The sequence below is a fragment of the Narcine bancroftii genome, chromosome 3 (genome assembly GCF_036971445.1).
Source record: "Narcine bancroftii isolate sNarBan1 chromosome 3, sNarBan1.hap1, whole genome shotgun sequence".
Classification (NCBI taxonomy): domain Eukaryota; kingdom Metazoa; phylum Chordata; class Chondrichthyes; order Torpediniformes; family Narcinidae; genus Narcine; species Narcine bancroftii.
In genome coordinates, this window is record NC_091471.1 from 250,069,526 (window position 1) to 250,086,793 (window position 17,268).

Consider the following 17,268-nt stretch of genomic DNA (forward strand, 5'->3'; position numbering starts at 1 on the left):
TATGTGAAGTGAGTTGACAGAATGGTAGAGATAAGTAGATTAACAATGTTTAAAAGTCATTCATCCATGTTCATGGATAGAAAAGGATAGGGAGCCAAATGAGACTAATTTGGGCTTAGTTGGGCTATTTTGTAATGGAGAAGTTGAGCCAATAGAACTGACTCCATGATGTAAAACTCTGACTAAGATTTCATAGAGACACCTGTCATTATCTGGACCTTTTGATGAGAATGCAGCAATTTTTTTTGTACTTCTGTAATTGTATGCTTTCCTCTTGAAACGCCACCTGCTTGTATTATTGCTCGCTGCTACGGAATGGTTCCGTGGAAGCCAGCAGACCTTTGCGGTCCCCGGCGAATATGCTAGCAAACAATCGTTTCTGTCAGCAACTTGACATGGGAATGAAAGTGTTGATGATCACCAAGCTATTTAGCTGTAAAGTGTTTTTGGGATGCCCTGGACTTTGAATTGAGCAAGTTGGTTTTTAAGCATGCATGGTACAGGTTTCACTGGAGCTCAAGCAAGAGCTTGAAGTTCTTTCTCTCACATCGGAAAGGGTCTCATTGATGGGTAGAGTATTAATAAATACATGCATTTACCAGGGAGAAAAAGCAGATCTGAGAATTCAGCCTACAGAATGCACTTTATTTAAAATGTTGGATAATGTCTCAAACTTTTTTATTCACAGCAGCAGAAGAAAAGGTTGAACCAGCGCAAGCAATGAATGCATTAATGAGACTTAATCAACTACGGCCAGGGCTTCAGTACAAATTAATCTCTCAGACAGGTCCTGTCCATGCTCCAGTGTTCACCATGTCCGTGGAAGTTGATGGAAAGAACTATGAAGCATCAGGGCCATCTAAAAAAACTGCCAAACTTCACGTAGCAGTCAAGGTGAAATTTAAATATTTAATGTAAAAACTTTTAGTATTTGCTCATCTTTATGTGAGCACCTATACATGCAATGCGTCAAAGTACAATGTAACCACTATAGTGCTGGCTGAGACCTATTTCAGACAAATTAAACTGTTCATGAATTCATAGGGATGGTATTTCAAGATCCATTAATTTGGAATACCCTCGAATGTTCTACTCAAAGTGATGTCAATTGTATAGTGAATTTGTTGCATGAGCATTAAAATAATACGAAATTAATAGTACCAGCAGCTCCATAATATGATAGAAATTGGACTGCCTATTATGATCATTGCCTTTTTTTAGCTGTTCAGGTTTATCTTAAAGTATGCCAAAATACTAGCAAGTTGGAAGGCCCCATCAGGTCGGGTAGAGAGTGAGATTTTGGTGCTGAGATAAAGTGTAGGTCACATACAATCCTTTCCAAACAGATCTCATTTAAAATACTGGAGCTCTGCTCAAGTGAGACAGGCCAGCTCTGAGAGCCTTTGCAAGAACTTTGAAGAATGCCCAAAGGACTTCACTAACGGATTGTTGTTTTGAAAAGCAACAGATGAAAGAACTCGTCGGAACCACAGGCTGTCTGAATGCAGTTTGCTGCTCTAAGGGGGGGGTCATGTGGTTTGTAAGCAGAGAGAGAAAAACAAGCTTTTCTCTGAGAGAGAGAATTTAAATGCAGCAGCTGGGACTGGAAACCCGTTTTGAAGACGGGTTATGAGTGCTTACTTCAGCCTGGTCAATGCCCTGTGGTCCTGGTCCATACAAGAGGAAAAGACTAACTGCCTAATGTTTCACTTGAAATAAGGGAAACAAAAAGGAGCTCTGTGGTGACCTCAAAGAAAGAGGTTGTCATCTGGAAAACCTTGATGGGGCAAGTTTCTTCGGCAAGACACTGGTGTCTAATTAAAAGGAATCAGTTTTGTGGGTGTCCAGTGAACAACAAATATCTCTCTGAAAGCCGACAAAAATCTTCCTGAGTGGTAACCATTCACCTTTCAAGCCCCAAAGCCTGGTGAAATTCATAAATGTTAAATTCTGTGCACAGTATAAGAATTGGCTGCAACCAGTGAACTTGGAGAAGTGAGATTGGACTGTGAATTAAAGAACTTTTCTAAACTTACACACACATTCCATGGACGTGCACTTAGAATTAGAAGGGGGTTAAATAAGTTAATAGTAATAAGTTAAAGTTTGATCCTGTTTTCATGTTTAAAAATAATTTAAAGCAACTTTTGTTTAAGTAACCATTTGTCTTGGTGAATATCTAATGCTGCTGGGTTCTGGGGTCCTTTAGGCTTGTAACATTTTGGGGGATCGTCCTTCCGCATTGAAAATTGGAGTTTTGGGATCTTAAACTTTTGGAGTTTTTGTAATTTATTAGTTAATTGGTTTTTCCAAGCTAATTTAAAGCTTGTGCATGTGGAAAACAGCAGCAATGGATGTTTTTTACATTTTTGTCACAACCATCAGCTGCAGAGCAAGAGAAAAGAGGAACTGATGGTTATTTCTAAGGCATTAAAGCTGACTGCAGTCAAGCATTGGATGATGAAAATACAAATACAGAGGATTATAGTGAACTATATAGATGAGGGAAAATTTGTTGAGAAAGACTTGGATAATTTTCCAGAGGATAGATCTTTTGAATTGCAATTGGAGATGGGGAAACTAAGGGTGGAAGAAGAAAGAGAGAAGTGGAACTTTGAGTTGCAGAGACAACGATGAGGCAGACTAAGCTGGAAAACAAACAAAATATGAATTAGAGGTAGCTGAAAAACAGAAATAGGTTGATGAAAGACAAGGAAAATAGGGCGGAAAAGATTGAAAGGTACAGTTGGTTTCAAGTAGAGAAAATTAAAAATTGAGATGGAGGGAGGTAGGCGAATTGAGGCTGTAACCTCTGGGGAGAGGATTTTGGCTAGTAGAGGGGTAAATCTAGTTCCCCCTTTTGATGAGGGAGATATAGATACATTTTTTCAGCTTTTTGAAAAGGTTGCTGAGAGCTCAAGATGGCCAAAAGAAAAAATGGCCTCTTATGCTTCAAAGTGTATTGAACGGAAAAGCACTAATTGCACACTCCTAACTTTTACTGTTCGCCATAAAGTTGTCATCATAGATACCTCCCAGCAAGTAGAATGAAGTTGATACCTAATATGGGGAATCTGAACATTTATCATAATTGAGATAATAAATATACTTTGGCGTGTGCAATTTGTTTCGCTAAAATATTAAATTGCTACCTTGGTTATTATAATTTCTATAGTGAGGCCTTGTTTTCTCTGTAACTAATTTTCTGACAGGTTTTGCAAGATAAGGGTCTTCCAACAGGAGTTGAACCGGAGAAAATTGAGGAAACCGTGATTAAAGTGGAGCCCAAGCCTGTTGCTCCAGTTCCTACTGCAGTGACTGTAAAACCACCTACTGTAACTCCAGAGCCAGAGGTATGATATCTTTTCGGTATTCGGTTTAATAAATAAACCCTTTCATCATGAGGTGCAGTTTATCAACAGAAATAGTAGTTTGTCCCTGGTCCCAAGTTGAGTCAGACATAGACTTTGAAGGGCAGGTGGGGGGGGTGGTGGTGGTGTAGAGCCTACTCTCTTGTTCATGTCGTTGGTGGAGACAATAAATAGCTTTAAGTTCTTGAGAACAAATATTTTCGCTGACCTGGTCTGAACCAGCTAATTCGCTGTAATGATCAGGAATGTGTGCCAGTGCTCTACTTAGGCTAAGGAAGTTCACCATGTCCCATAGCTTTTATAGGTGCATCATCAAAAACGTCCTAACTGGATTCATTACAGATTGAAAGAAGCTGCAGAAGATTGAAGTGAATGCAGCTCAGAATATCATGCAAAACTCCATCCCCTCCAATTCCATCTATATTTCCTGTTGCCTTGGAAAGACAGCAACATACAGTACTGAAAGACCCATCTTTATTGCAGCCATCAGATTCCTGAATTACCCTGACAATGGTGTTCTGATGCAGCCCTTGCTCTGTACTAATTCATCTTTTCACTGTTACATGACACACTGTTTGTACTGTTAGATGCATCTTAGAGCTGATTTGCTTGACTTCTCACTAAAGTTAATCCTGGGTACTCATTGGGGTATCTTAAGTTCAAGTGTTAATGGAATCAGCATTAAATGCTGACATTGCTACGTACAGGTATGTGTTGCTGACTACTCTGTAGGCTGCATGATGCAATCCTTTGCAGTTGTTACAACTCTACTTGCACCCAGTGGAAACCTCTGCCCTTCATATCCTATCACAACAACTTGGGATGAAGAGGCTGTTGGTGGGGTCTGAATTTGGGCAATAAGGGTGATATTTTGAAAGATTGGTGAGTGGTTGTTGGGTCTGGTTGCCATCTCCTTGCATCGTGGCTCTGTGGCTGCCCAGCCAGCTAGATTCTAGCCTTCACATGCAACCACTCCACATCATGACATTGATGATTTGATGAGTAGGCCTTCAGAGGTTAAGAGCACATGCTGGTTGAGTATTTGTACTGAAGACCTAAGAGCACTATAACCCTCTAAATTTAAGGTGTGAAGGTTCTTTATGGAGATGATCTTGTGAAGGTGACTTCACTGGAATAGTACTGAATTATTTATGAATCTGGTCTTCTATTATCTATTCAGAGTACACGTCAGCAAGGTCCAATTTTGACCAAACAAGGGAAAAATCCAGTAATGGAGCTGAATGAGAAGCGAAGAGGGCTCAAATACGAATTAATATCAGAGACAGGTGGCAGCCATGACAAGCGGTTTGTTATGGAGGTAAGGATCAACATTAATTTTTTTTTAATGTGGAAGCGCAAAATATATTTTTGTCAAAATAATTTGCAGATTTTGTAAATAAAAGATGCAAATTATCTTTTTTTTTCAATTTTTTATTTTTCACACCATAAATCACATTAACCATGATACACACTTTTTCCTTTTCACACATATACAGTGCCATTTTCTCCCTCCCTCCTCCCATCCCACCCTCCCTACCTCCCCTCTCCCGTCCATTTAAAGTACAAAATCTAGGATACATTAAACCAGTCAAACAATGTTGTCATTCAATAAAAATACACCAGAAATTCCACTGAGTCCATTCTTTTCATTTCCTTTTCCTTCCGTTAACTGAGGTAGTGATTGTCCCCGGTAGGTTTTCGCTATTGTGTTTCATGTAAGGCTCCCATATTTGTTCGAATATTTCAATATTATTTCTTAAACTATGTTATTTTTTCTAATGGAATACATTTATTCATTTCTATATACCATTGTTGTATTTTCAAATTATCTTCCAATTTCCAGGTTGACATAATACATTTTTTTGCTACGGCTAGAGCTATCTTAACAAATCTTTTTTGTGCACCATCCAAATCAATTCCAAATTCTTTGTTTTTTATGTTACTTAGGAGGAAGATCTCTGGATTCTTTGGTATATTGTTTTCTGTTATTTAATATCTGATTTAGAACTTCCCAAAATTTTTCTACTTTCTCACATGTCCAGATTGCATGAATTGTTGTTCCCATTTCTTTTTTACATCGAAAACATCTATCAGATACTGTTGGGTCCCATTTATTTAACTTTTGAGGTGTAATGTATAGCCTGTGTATCCAGTTATATTGTATCATACGTAACCTCGTATTTATTGTATTTCTCATCGTTCCAGAGCATAACTTCTCCCATGTTTCCTTTTTTATCTTTATATTTAAATCTTGTTCCCATTTTTGTTTATTTTTACCATTTGTTTCCTCATTCTCCTTTTCTTGCAGTTTAATATACATATTTGTTATAAATCTTTGATTATCATTGTATCTGTAATCACATATTCAAAGTTACTTCCCTCTGGCAAACTCAAACTGCTTCCTAATTTATCCTTCAAGTAGGATCTCAATTGGTAATATGCCAGCGCTGTATCTTGAGTTACATTGTATTTATCTTTCATTTGTTCAAAGGATAATAATCTATTTCCTGAAAAACAATTTTCTATTCTTTTAATCCCTTTTTTCTCCCATTCTCTAAAGGAAAGGTTATCTATTGTAAAAGGGAGTAACTTGTTTTGCGTCAATATTAGTTTTGGTCATTGATAATTTGTTTTATTTCTTTCTACATGAATCTTCTTCCAAATATTGAGTAGATGATGTAATACTGGAGAACTTCTATGTTATACCAAATTTTCATCCCATTTATATAATATGTGTTCAGGTATCTTTTCCCCTATTTTATCTAATTCTAATCTGGTCCAATCTGGCTTTTCCCTTGTTTGATAAAAATCTGATAGGTATCTTAATTGTCCGGCTCTATAATAATTTTTAAAGTTTGGCAGTTGTAAGCCTCCTTGTTTATACCATTCTGTTAATTTATCTAGTGCTATCCTCGGTTTCCCCCCTTTCCATAAAAATTTCCTTATTATTTTCTTTAATTCCTTGAAGAATTTCTCTGTCAGTTGTATTGGCAATGCCTGAAATAGGTATAATATCCTTGGAAAAATGTTCATTTTAATACAGTTTATCCTTCCTATTAGTGTTAGTGGTAAATCTTTCCAAAGCTCTAAATCGTCCTGTAATTTTTTCATTAGTGGATAATAATTGAGTTTATATAGTTGGCCGAGATTTTTATTTATTTGTACACCTAGGTATCTTATTGCTTGCGTTTGCCATCTAAATGGTGATTCCTTCTTAAATTTTGAGAAATCCGCATTATTCATAGGCATTGCTTCACTTTTATTTACGTTGATCTTGTAACCCGACACTTCTCCATATTCCTTCAATTTCTTATATAATTCTTTTATTGATATTTCTGGTTCTGTTAAGTATACTATAACATCATCCGCAAATAAACTGATTTTATATTCCTTGTCTTTTATTTTTATCCCTTTTATATTATTTTCTGTTCTTATCAATTCTGCTAGTGGTTCTATAGCTAACGCGAACAATAAAGGTGATAGTGGGCATCCCTGCCGTGTTGACCTGCTTAAGTTAAATTCCTTTGATACATGTCCATTTACTGTCACTTTCGCTAATGGTCCCTTATATAATGCTTTAATCCAATTAATATACTTCTCCGGTAAACTGAATTTTTGCAATACTTTGAACAAATAATTCCATTCTACTCTGTCAAAGGCCTTCTCTGCGTCTAAAGCAACTGCTACTGTTGGCGCTTTATTCCCTTCTACTGCATGAATTAAGTTAATAAATTTACAAATATTGTCTGTTGTGCGTCTTTTTTTGATAAATCCATTTTGGTCTAGATTTACCATTTTCGGTACATACTCTGCTAATCTGTTTGCTAATAGTTTAGCTATTATATTATAATCTGTGTTAAGTAAAGATATTGGTCTATATGACGCTGGTGTGAGTGGATCTTTCCCTTGCTTTAGTATTACTGTAATTATTGCTGTTTTACATGAATCTGGTAAGCTTTGTGTTTTATCAATCTGGTTGATTACTTCCAGGAGGGGCGGAATTAATAAGTCTTTAAATGTTTTATAGAATTCTAAGATGCAAATTATCTTGATGTCACTTGATAATGTAACCTTTTCTATTTCTTCAGGTTGAAGTTGATGGTCAGAAATTTACTGGGTCAGGCTCCAATAAGAAAGTGGCAAAAGCCCATGCTGCACTGGCTGCTCTGGAAAAACTTTTCCCCCACCAGCCTCCAATAGAAGTAAAAAAGAAAAGGATTATTCAGGTAGTTCTCTTAAAACTCTTTCCTGTCTCTATTATGCATCATGGCAAATTCAACCTTTACAGCTCCAGCGATCGGGACCAGGGTTCGAGTCCCATGCTGTCTGTAAGCAGTTTGTACTAATATCCCGATCACTGGTGCTGTAAAGTTAGTACAAACTCACAGCATGGGACTCAAACCCTGGTCCCAATCATGACAGATTTCAACCTTTACACCATCAGCAATCGAGACTGGGGTTTGAGTCCCGTGCTGTCTATAAGGAGTTTGTACTAACATTGGCAGATTCAAAATGTGCCAGACCATGGGAGCTGCCGGTAATAGAGGTTCAATCTGTATTTGAATAAATACTGAGGATTTCAAGACTCCATTATGGAAAGTAAATACCATGGAAGGATAAGAACATGCTCGTACCCAAACTAGTGGGTCCAAGATTGGGTGCAAATTGTAGGACAAAAAAGTGAAAAATTGTTGGTGAGGATTATTATACAGCCAGTGTGGTTAAATCAGAGATTGCAATTTCTTTTACTAATGGGTTAGATGGGTAGTTGAAGGTCTGACTGGAAAGAGATAATCACCAATAACAGGTGTGTTGCTTTCTCATTAAAATTACATTTTTCATATGATTTGAGTTACCCATTGCATGAAAATAAATTGGACACACTCCAGTACTATTCATTTTAATGGGACACAAAAAACTTTTTTTAAATTGAAGACTTGCTGGATCTGATCTTAGTTCATTTAAGCCTAGTTTGTGCATCACCAGACATTTTAAAATGGTACGGTATATATTGTTTCCACTCTCTATTCATCTATAATACAGTGAAAAGGAAATTAACTGCACCACTCTAAGTAAAGCTTTCACTTTTAATGAATATAAACTTTTCTCTAAACAGCCACAGCAGCACAACATGGGGTTTGGTGGTGGCATGGGTATGGGAGTGCTTCCTCCTGGCCCCCCGACAGGCCCTCCTGTACAAAGAGGTAGAGGCAGAGGGCGAGGAAGAGGTGGCAGAGGTGGTTTCAATTCTTCAAATAATTCTGGATACTTGTCCTCAGGTAAGGCTTTATTTGAAGAATACAAAGCTTGCCTGTACTCTTTAGCTTCCGCAACAATGTCCTTCACTGTACCTTGGATCCTGCGCCAGCTTGCTATTGGGTACTTTTAAGTTTTAAAATATTCCCCACAGTGATACCTCTTATTGGTGCCAAACAGATTTCAGATTTATTAGCACAACCCTTTTGGCAAGGCAGAATTACCACTTACTGGTATGTTCAATATACACATTTAAAGAAATTAAGCAAACTGGCTTGATACTTTTCTTTCTGTATTGATTGCACAAAGTACAAAAGTAAGAGTCCTTAAATGAGTTTGTTGTTGAGTCTGATGGTGGGGGGGTACCAGCTATTCCTAGATCTGGTGGTCTTATGGCACCTATACCACCTTCCTGATAGTAGTGAAAACAGTGTGTGAGTTCAAGAACAGTGTAGATGTTCTTGATGGTGGAGAGGGTTTTGCCTGTAATGTCCTGGGACATATCCACTACCTTTTGCAGGGCTTTCCACTTAAGGGTATTGGTGTCCCCATACCAGATCATGATACAGCCAGTCAGCACACTTTCCTCCATGTATCTGTAGAAACTTGCCAGGATTTCTGATTCATACCAAACCTCTGCAAAGTCTTGCTGACGTGCTTTCTTTACAATGCCATTAATGCTTTTGGTCCAGGAAAGGTCCTCCAAGATGGTGGCTCCCAAGAACTTGAATTTTTGATCACAGTTCTATTTTGTGGAATATATGTTAGAAACTGAGAAAGATTGACAGCAATTGGTCAGTCTGATAAAATGAGTTAATGTTTGCTAAATTGAAGCTCACATAACAAAGCCTTCCATTTCACTGCAGGGTTGAATTTTGCTTTGTAATGTATATAAAAATGCTGTAAGCATTGGCTGGGGCTTTCAGTTATGGTTTTTCTGGCCCATGTTTAGATTATTGGGATGAAATGATTGGTCATTCAAAAAGAGTAAAAGTTTGCGTACTTCTGCAAATCTGAGGAACCTGCACAAAATTAGCAACTCTGTCCTGGATTATTGTGCTTTGGTGGGGGTGGGGGGGGGGGTGGGACTAAAGTTAATAACCCATCAGTTATATTTTAATGCAAGGTCAACTGATTTTTTTTTTCTCTCTCTCCCCAAACATTCATGTGCATACAAAATAAATCTAAAAGGGACTGGTTATGGTGGAGGTAGCTATGGATATGGCGGTGGAGGAGGAAGTGGTGGCTCCAGCTATGGTTATGGATCCTCTAATTCATCAAGTGGATATGGTAAGAATGATTTTAAAAATTGATTCCAACAACTTTATTTAATGCATATTGTTCTCCAGCAAATGATTGATCCCTTTTTGGGGCTTGCAAGTGAAAAGGGTGAAGTCAATAGACTGACATTTTTACACTGTAAGAAACCCCTTGTGTTTAAATATAATTGCTCTCTGACTGACGATCCTAATATTGGGGAGATGAGAATAGTAACTAAAATTACAAAGAAACATCTTGAAAATCCCATATTTTGGTGTAAATCAACTCTTTATGAGCAATTCATGCAGTTGAAGGTACAAATCCATTAGAGGATGTTATTTTTTTTTGTGAATATCAATTTTGTTGCGGGGAAGGATATTGGAGAAGTGAATAGCAATTTTTTGAAGTGAGTTACTGTTATAGGAGAAGAACTGATGGAGGTCTTAAAGCACATAAAGATAGATCAATCCCCAGGACCTGATTTATCCCAAGGTGCAAGGAAACATTTTTAAGAGTTCTGACAAAGATATTTGCATCACCATTAAACATGGGTGAGGTGCTGGAAGACTGGAAGGTAACTATTGTTGTCCCTTTATTTAAAAAAATGTTGCAAGGACAGTCCAGAGCAGGGAGGAGATGGAGGGTATTATTACTTAAATTGGTGACCTGTGACTGCCAGTGTGCCACAGGGATCAGTACTGAGCCTAAAAAAATTTCCTCATCTCTGTTAAAGATTTGGGTGATGATGTAGCTTGCATGGTTAGTAAGTGAGGGGTGGTTTTTAAGGGCTGGGTGGTTAATTAGGCAGTTAGCACAATACTATTACAGAGCCAGCAACACTGGTACAAAGCCGGTGCTGTCTCCCTGTGCCCTGCATGGGTTTTTTCCGGGTGCTCTGGTTTCCTCCCATCCTCCAAAACTTATGGGGTTAGTAGATTAATTGGGCAGCACAGGTTTTCATGGGTTTGCTGTGCTGTGACATTAAAAAAAATTACATTGTTATAGCCTTTTCCCTATACTAGAGGCCATAGATTTAAGATCAGAGGGGAAAGATTTAAGGGGGACTTGAGGGGTACCGTCACACAGAGGGTAGTATGTTTTTAGAACGATCTGCCAGAGAAGGTGGTAGATGTGGGGACAATTGTCATGCTTGAAAGATAGATGCATGCAAATATGGGCTTAATACAAGCAAATGGTTCTGGGTGAATGGAATGAAAGGCCTATTTCTGTGTTGTTGAACTATGATTAAGTTTCTAAATTGGCTCCAAGTGTAATTTGCTTTTCTTGAATTATTTTCAATATTGCTGAGACAGCACTTGAATCTTGAGGTTTTTATAGCAAAATAGTCAGGTCGTATTTGTCTATTGAGGTTTACATTTTGAGTTGGTGGCAATTTTAGCTACTAATTTTTGAAATGAATGATTTCAATATACAATAATGGAATTGATACCAAGGTATTAGGTGCTACCATCTCTTTCCCAGATATTTAAATTTTGTTAGATATTCTCAGCCATGTATGGATAGACCTTGAATTTGAATAGAACCAGTCATCATGTTAATGGCATAACAACTTGCCTTGATCTGGTCCTTGCATAGTTGTGTATCAACCTAATAAGTAGTCATTTAGAGCAAAAAAGGTTTTTTCTTTTCTTCCCTCCTTTTGGTAATCTCAGATAATTTGTACTATAATCCCATTGTCAGAGATCTGCTAAATTTGCAGTTTTCTGTGTTGAATGGTGTGTACTTGCCAACAATCCTATATGAATGCCAGAAGTCTTCTGTTTGTCGTACTACTGTTTGTATCCACTGCTTATTGCTGAAATGCAGTTGGCATGTTTTATATTTCTCTGCTTTGTAAGCCACATAAAGCAAACTGCATTTATCAGCTGAAATTGTACACAAGGAAGCTGCTTCTCTCTGAAAAAGACACTTGCACAAGGTGACATGAGCAGAGAAATCTAAAAAAAAAATTGGCATCCTACCTTTTTTAATCAAACACGCCTAATTTTTTTTTTCTTCTCTGCTCTGTCTCCCAGCTGTAGGTGACTTTTTCAAAGACAGCTTCCAAGATTTTCCCTCTGGCTAGAGGGTGAAAATTGATACAAAATCCTGCCCCTCCCAGTTTGGTCTAAGTCATTTGAACTGTTGACGCCCAAAATCTATAGACACTTGCTGGACTATACTGCTTCATCTGGACTCTGGTTTCTTGTCGATACTATTGAAACAGCAAAATCTCACTGATTTTTGACTCCAAGTTCTGGCATCCATCACAGAAGTGTTTGCCTGCAGTATTTGTTAACTTTTGTATTGGCAAGGCTTGACAAGGAGGCTACTGCAAGATGTCTGCATCCGAAAAGCAATAAATCTGTGGGGTTGGGGTAGTGTAATACAGCAATGGAGGAACAAGAATTTTGCTGTCCAATGAAACCATTATGATTCTGAATATTTTTTATGCTATAATGGTGTTAAAAAGAAATGAATTTCAGTTTAAACTTGGAGTTCAAATCTAATGCAATTTGAAGGTTGATTTAAATATTGGTACTGATGTAAATTGAACATGCAGTTGAGCAAACTTGTTTTAGGTGACATCGCTGTTGGTCATAGTTGGGTCATTTTCCCTTATAAACCTAAAAAACTAGTTTTACATTTAGAATTTACATTGCTAACATCTAGCAATGCGAATATTGAACTATTCCATTTGAGAAGGATTTTTTTAGAAAAAAACAAGATTAATAGTGCTTGAACATGTATTAGTGTTTTAAAATTGTTTTATACTATGTTGGCATGGCATTTATGTTAACTAATTTTGGGATACTTCTGCAGATTGGGTAATGATATTCAGTTCAAAATAGAAAACATTGAGCTAGTTATTGCTGTGCTCATACTAGCAAATAGTATGTTTATAATTTTTTTTTTAAAGAACCAGAAGTGGGTTCGCTTTCTGTACGTTCTCCCAGTGTCTACGTGGGTTTCCAGTTTCCTCCCAACCTTCAAAAATGTACTGGGGTGTAGGTTAATGGGGTGTAATTTGGGTGGCACAAACTCATAGGGTTGAATAGGCCTGTTACGGTGCTGTATGTCTAATTTTTTTTTAATTATTGAGCTGGGTTAAACCAAAAACAACAAAATTAATCTCCATGAGATATTTTGCTACTTGAGAAGTCATGCCAGAAAGACCCCCCCCCCCCCCCCAACCGTATTGAATCGAGTATATTAGAAAATGCCCTTACTTTGAAATAAGATATTTAGGAATATCTTCCTATCCTTGCAACATGTCTATGTCCATGAATCTACCAACATGCAAGATGAAGGGTTGTCTGGGAGCAAGAAGATTCCATTTTCCCATTATCATGTTAGATTAAGCCACAGGATGTAATGTTTACTTAAAAATTTTCAGCATGTTTTATTGTTTAAAATATAGTGTTTTACTGGTTGAAATTCAAATAGTATTTAAACCAAGCTTAAGAATTGGCAACAGGAATGAGTATCTGTTCCTTTTGAGTGTACTTTACCATTCATTCAAATCATATCTGACCTTCTACCTCAGCTGCATATTTCGGCACTGTCCCCTAATCCTTGATTCACTTGCTATCCAAAGATAGATTTTGAATGAATTTGGTCATTCCTCGTACTCTTGGATAGAAACTTCCAAAGATTTGCCATCCTTGCCTGGGTTCTAATTGCCTAATTTTTTTGGTGAAAACGCTCCTGATTCAGGACTCCTGGCAGTCAGGATATTCAATCCACATGCAGCTTGTCAAGCCCTTTAAGGACTTGAGGAATGAGATCTTCTCTCATTTTTAACTCATTTACGAAGCTGCCAACCCAGCAACTTGTGAATATTTGTGGTGATTCCTCTCATGCAAGTAATGCAAAATGTTCAGTAAAAAGACCCAAACAGTGCACAATCCTTGCGGGTCTTGGCGAAACTTCATCTATAATTGCAGTAAAACATCACTCGTGTACCTGAGTCTAGGGCAGCGCCATCTGCATAGGGAGTTAGCGCAACAGCGTTACAGCGTCAGCAACAGAGTTTGGGGTTCGCATCTGCCACTGTGCGGAGTCTGTACCTTCTCCCTGTGTCTGCGTGGGTTTTCTCCAGGTGCCCGTTTCCTCCCATCGTTCAAAATATACTGGTGTATTGGTCAATGAGGTGTAATTGGGCGGCACAGGTGGGTCAAAAGAGCCTCTTACCGTGCAGTACGTTTCAATTTTAAAAATAAGGAAAAACTACCACTTGAATTTCTGGTTGTTTTCTACACCTTCATCTTTGCTTTTAGTGACGTGATAAGATGGTGGGAGGAGTTGTGGGTGATGCAGAGATAGGCGGAAAAGTGGCAGATGAAGTTCAATCCGGATAAGTGTGAGGTGATGCCCTTTGGAAGGACAAACCAGAGACTGAGTTCAGGGTTTATGGTCAATTACTTAGTGTGGATGAACAGAGGGACCCTGGGGTTGAAATCCATATATCTCTCGAGGTCACCATGTCGTTTGATAAGATAGTTAAGGAGGCCTATGGGATGTTGGGCTTCATTAATAGAGGGATTGAATTCAGGAGTTGAAAAGTCATCTTGCAACTTTACAAATCTGGTAAGAACACAGTTCTGGTCACCTCATTATAGGAAGGATGTGAAAGATACGGAGAAGGTGCAGAAATATACCAGGATGTTGCCTGGATTGGAAAATAAATCTTGTGAGGCAAGGTTAGCAGAGCTGGGACTTTTCTCTTTGGGTGCAGAAGGATGAGAGGAGAAAATAGGTCTACAAGATTATGAGAGACGTAGATAAGGTGCACCGCCAGTGTCTTTTTCCCAGAGCAGGAATAGCATATACCAAGGGATATTGCCACAAAGTGAAGAGAGGGAAGTTTAGGGGACACATTGGGATACCTTTTTTTTTAAACACAAGAGTTGTGGGTGCCTGGAATGCATTGCCAGAGATGGTGGTCGAGCTGAAACATTAGGGGCATTTAAGAGACTCTTAAGACAGATGCATGATGGAAGAAAAATAGAGGGTTACAGGGTAGGGAGGGTTTAGTTTTTTAAGGAATCTTTGGGCCTGTACTGTACTGTAGTGTTCTATGTTCTAAAGGCATCTGTGTTCCTAGAAGTGCAGCAATACCTATTTTTTTTTTAAATAATTCCCAATAAGGATAAAGTTACATTGTTCCAAGTTTCCTTCTGTTTGCCATGTTTCACACACCTACTCAACTTGAAGCCACTTCTCCATACTCACAAACCAACCCAGTTTTATACTGTCAGCAGATTTGAAAATTTGGTCCTCTTGGCCATGTTTTTGGAGATTGATCCCTGCTGCATTTCACTGGGTTGCCAGCCCAAAACCCAATATATTACAATGGTTTTTGTAAATCAACTAATTCTTAGTCTGTGCAGTCTTTTGGTCTGATTCCATGTATTCTTACCCTTATGACCAATGCCTGTATGGGATTTTGCTTTAAAGTCTTTTGAAATTCCAAAATATTCAACATTGTTTTTTATTCATCTGCCCAATCTTGCCTATTTATTACACTCTTGAGGTCCAATTAATTAGTCAAACATGATTTAATTTTGAAAAACCTATACTGATTTTGTTTAGTCCTTAATTGATTTAGATATACAGTATGGTTACAGGCCATGCTGCCCAAATATATAAATTAACTGACCAACTGACCATATGTTTTTGAAGGGTGGGTGGAAACCAGAGAACCCAGAGAAAACCCACGTGGACATGGGGAGAATGTACAAACTCCTTAGTGCCATATTTGAACCGTGGTTTCTGGTGCTGTAACAGCTTTGTGCTGACTGTGCCTCCCCACTGTTAAGTTTCTTTTATCACATCCTCCTTCATGTTTTGTGGCATTTTCTCGACTAATTCCAGCCAATGCTTTGTTTTGACATTGTTCTTGTTGGTTGAATTATTTGCTATTTTATATGTGGGAACTTTTAAGGAGAGAGAGAAAGATGTGGCAATGTATTAACCCAGCAGTCCAAAAAAACAGGTTTCAGTTGAAGCAGTATGGTTACAATTAAAGGGATTTTCTGTATGACCTATTTTATTGTGCATGGACATTTTATTGCTTCCCTTTGTGTTGTGACAATTTTTTTCTATGAGAACAGTTGTATAGCAATTCAATCAGGACTGACATCAGATAGTTTCATTCTAGTTCAATAAAAGTTTTTAACCCATTCCCCTTGATGGAATGTCAGTCTGTCAAAACTGAAATGGTGTTTCCAAGCACTCAATCAGAACAATTCCCATTTTGACACGCAAGCAACTTTTTAATCCTATGCTCACCCATGCGTTCCTCATTAAACCTAATTAAAGATGCAAACCTATTCACCCATGCCTCTTTGCTCTTATCTCCTCTGAGAGAATCAAAGTACTGCCATAGTTTGGCAGTTAAGAAAGCCTTGTAATTCACATCTGATTTATAACCTGCCCATGACTAATTGCAAATGATTGCAGATTACCATAATTACTAAAGATGCCTTTTGTAAACATGGGCAGCACAGTTGATGTAATAGTTAGTGCAACACCTTTATGGCACCAGCGATTGGGACCAGACCGGGATTCGAATCCTGCGCTGTCTCTAAGGAGTTTGTACATTCTCCCCGTGACTGCATGGGTTTTCCCCGGGGGCTCCTGTTTCCTCCCACCATTCAAAATGTACTAGGGCTGTTGACTAATTGGGTTTAAATTAGGTGGCACAGACTTGTGGGCCAAAATGGCCTGTTACCATGTATACCAATGTATAAATTTTTTTTAAAATTAGATATTCTGATATTCTTTTTGAAGACCCTCTTACGCTTGGCACTTATCCCAAAATATTTCCAATGATAGTCATTGAGTGGTACAGCATTGCAACAGGCTCTTCAGTCTGCCAAGCCTCTGTTGACCATAGTGCATATCTGTACTAATTCCATTTCCCTGTAATAATTCCATATCACTGTGGTCATTCAAATACATGTCCATGTGCCTCTTAATCCACCTCCAACATCTCATACCAGGTACCAGCTATTCCCTTTAAGCCTCCTTCCTTTCACCTTGGATATGCCTAACATGGAAAACAGACTCTGGCTATCTATCTTGTATGCCTTCACACTATTTACCCATGTTGCTGCTTCCAGGGAATAATACATATCCCTTTGTGTCAATTCTGTAGATACAGGCCTATCTAGAGTCTGTATTAAACTTTTTACATCTGGTCTCATCAACCTGCACCCAGACCATAGCCCTCCATCTGTGTACCTATCCAATCTTCTCATAAACGTTGTAATCGAAATCACATCCACCAATTCCGCTGGCTGCTCGCTACCCTCTGAGTGAATAAATGCCCCTGTTGTTTCCCCTCCCCTAAACATTTAATTTTTCACCCTTAACC

The 17,268-nt window shown here is 38.2% G+C and overlaps 1 protein-coding gene across 9 annotated transcripts in view; it reads left to right on the forward strand.

The window, feature by feature from the left end:
- Window positions 1-17,268, forward strand: part of ilf3b (interleukin enhancer binding factor 3b) — a 70,111-nt gene that overhangs the window by 32,845 nt on the left and 19,998 nt on the right. For 6 of the 9 annotated variants that reach the window (XM_069927526.1, XM_069927522.1, XM_069927524.1 and 3 more), the window contains 6 exons: window positions 689-894; window positions 3,213-3,353; window positions 4,552-4,689; window positions 7,460-7,597; window positions 8,488-8,650; window positions 9,819-9,917. In XM_069927526.1, coding sequence (XP_069783627.1) covers window positions 689-894; window positions 3,213-3,353; window positions 4,552-4,689; window positions 7,460-7,597; window positions 8,488-8,650; window positions 9,819-9,917 — 885 coding nt within the window. Of the gene's footprint in view, window positions 1-688; window positions 895-3,212; window positions 3,354-4,551; window positions 4,690-7,459; window positions 7,598-8,487; window positions 8,651-9,818; window positions 9,918-11,923; window positions 15,938-17,268 lie in introns of those variants that run through there. The other 3 variants (XM_069927530.1, XM_069927527.1, XM_069927528.1) reach the window with 3 other exon arrangements.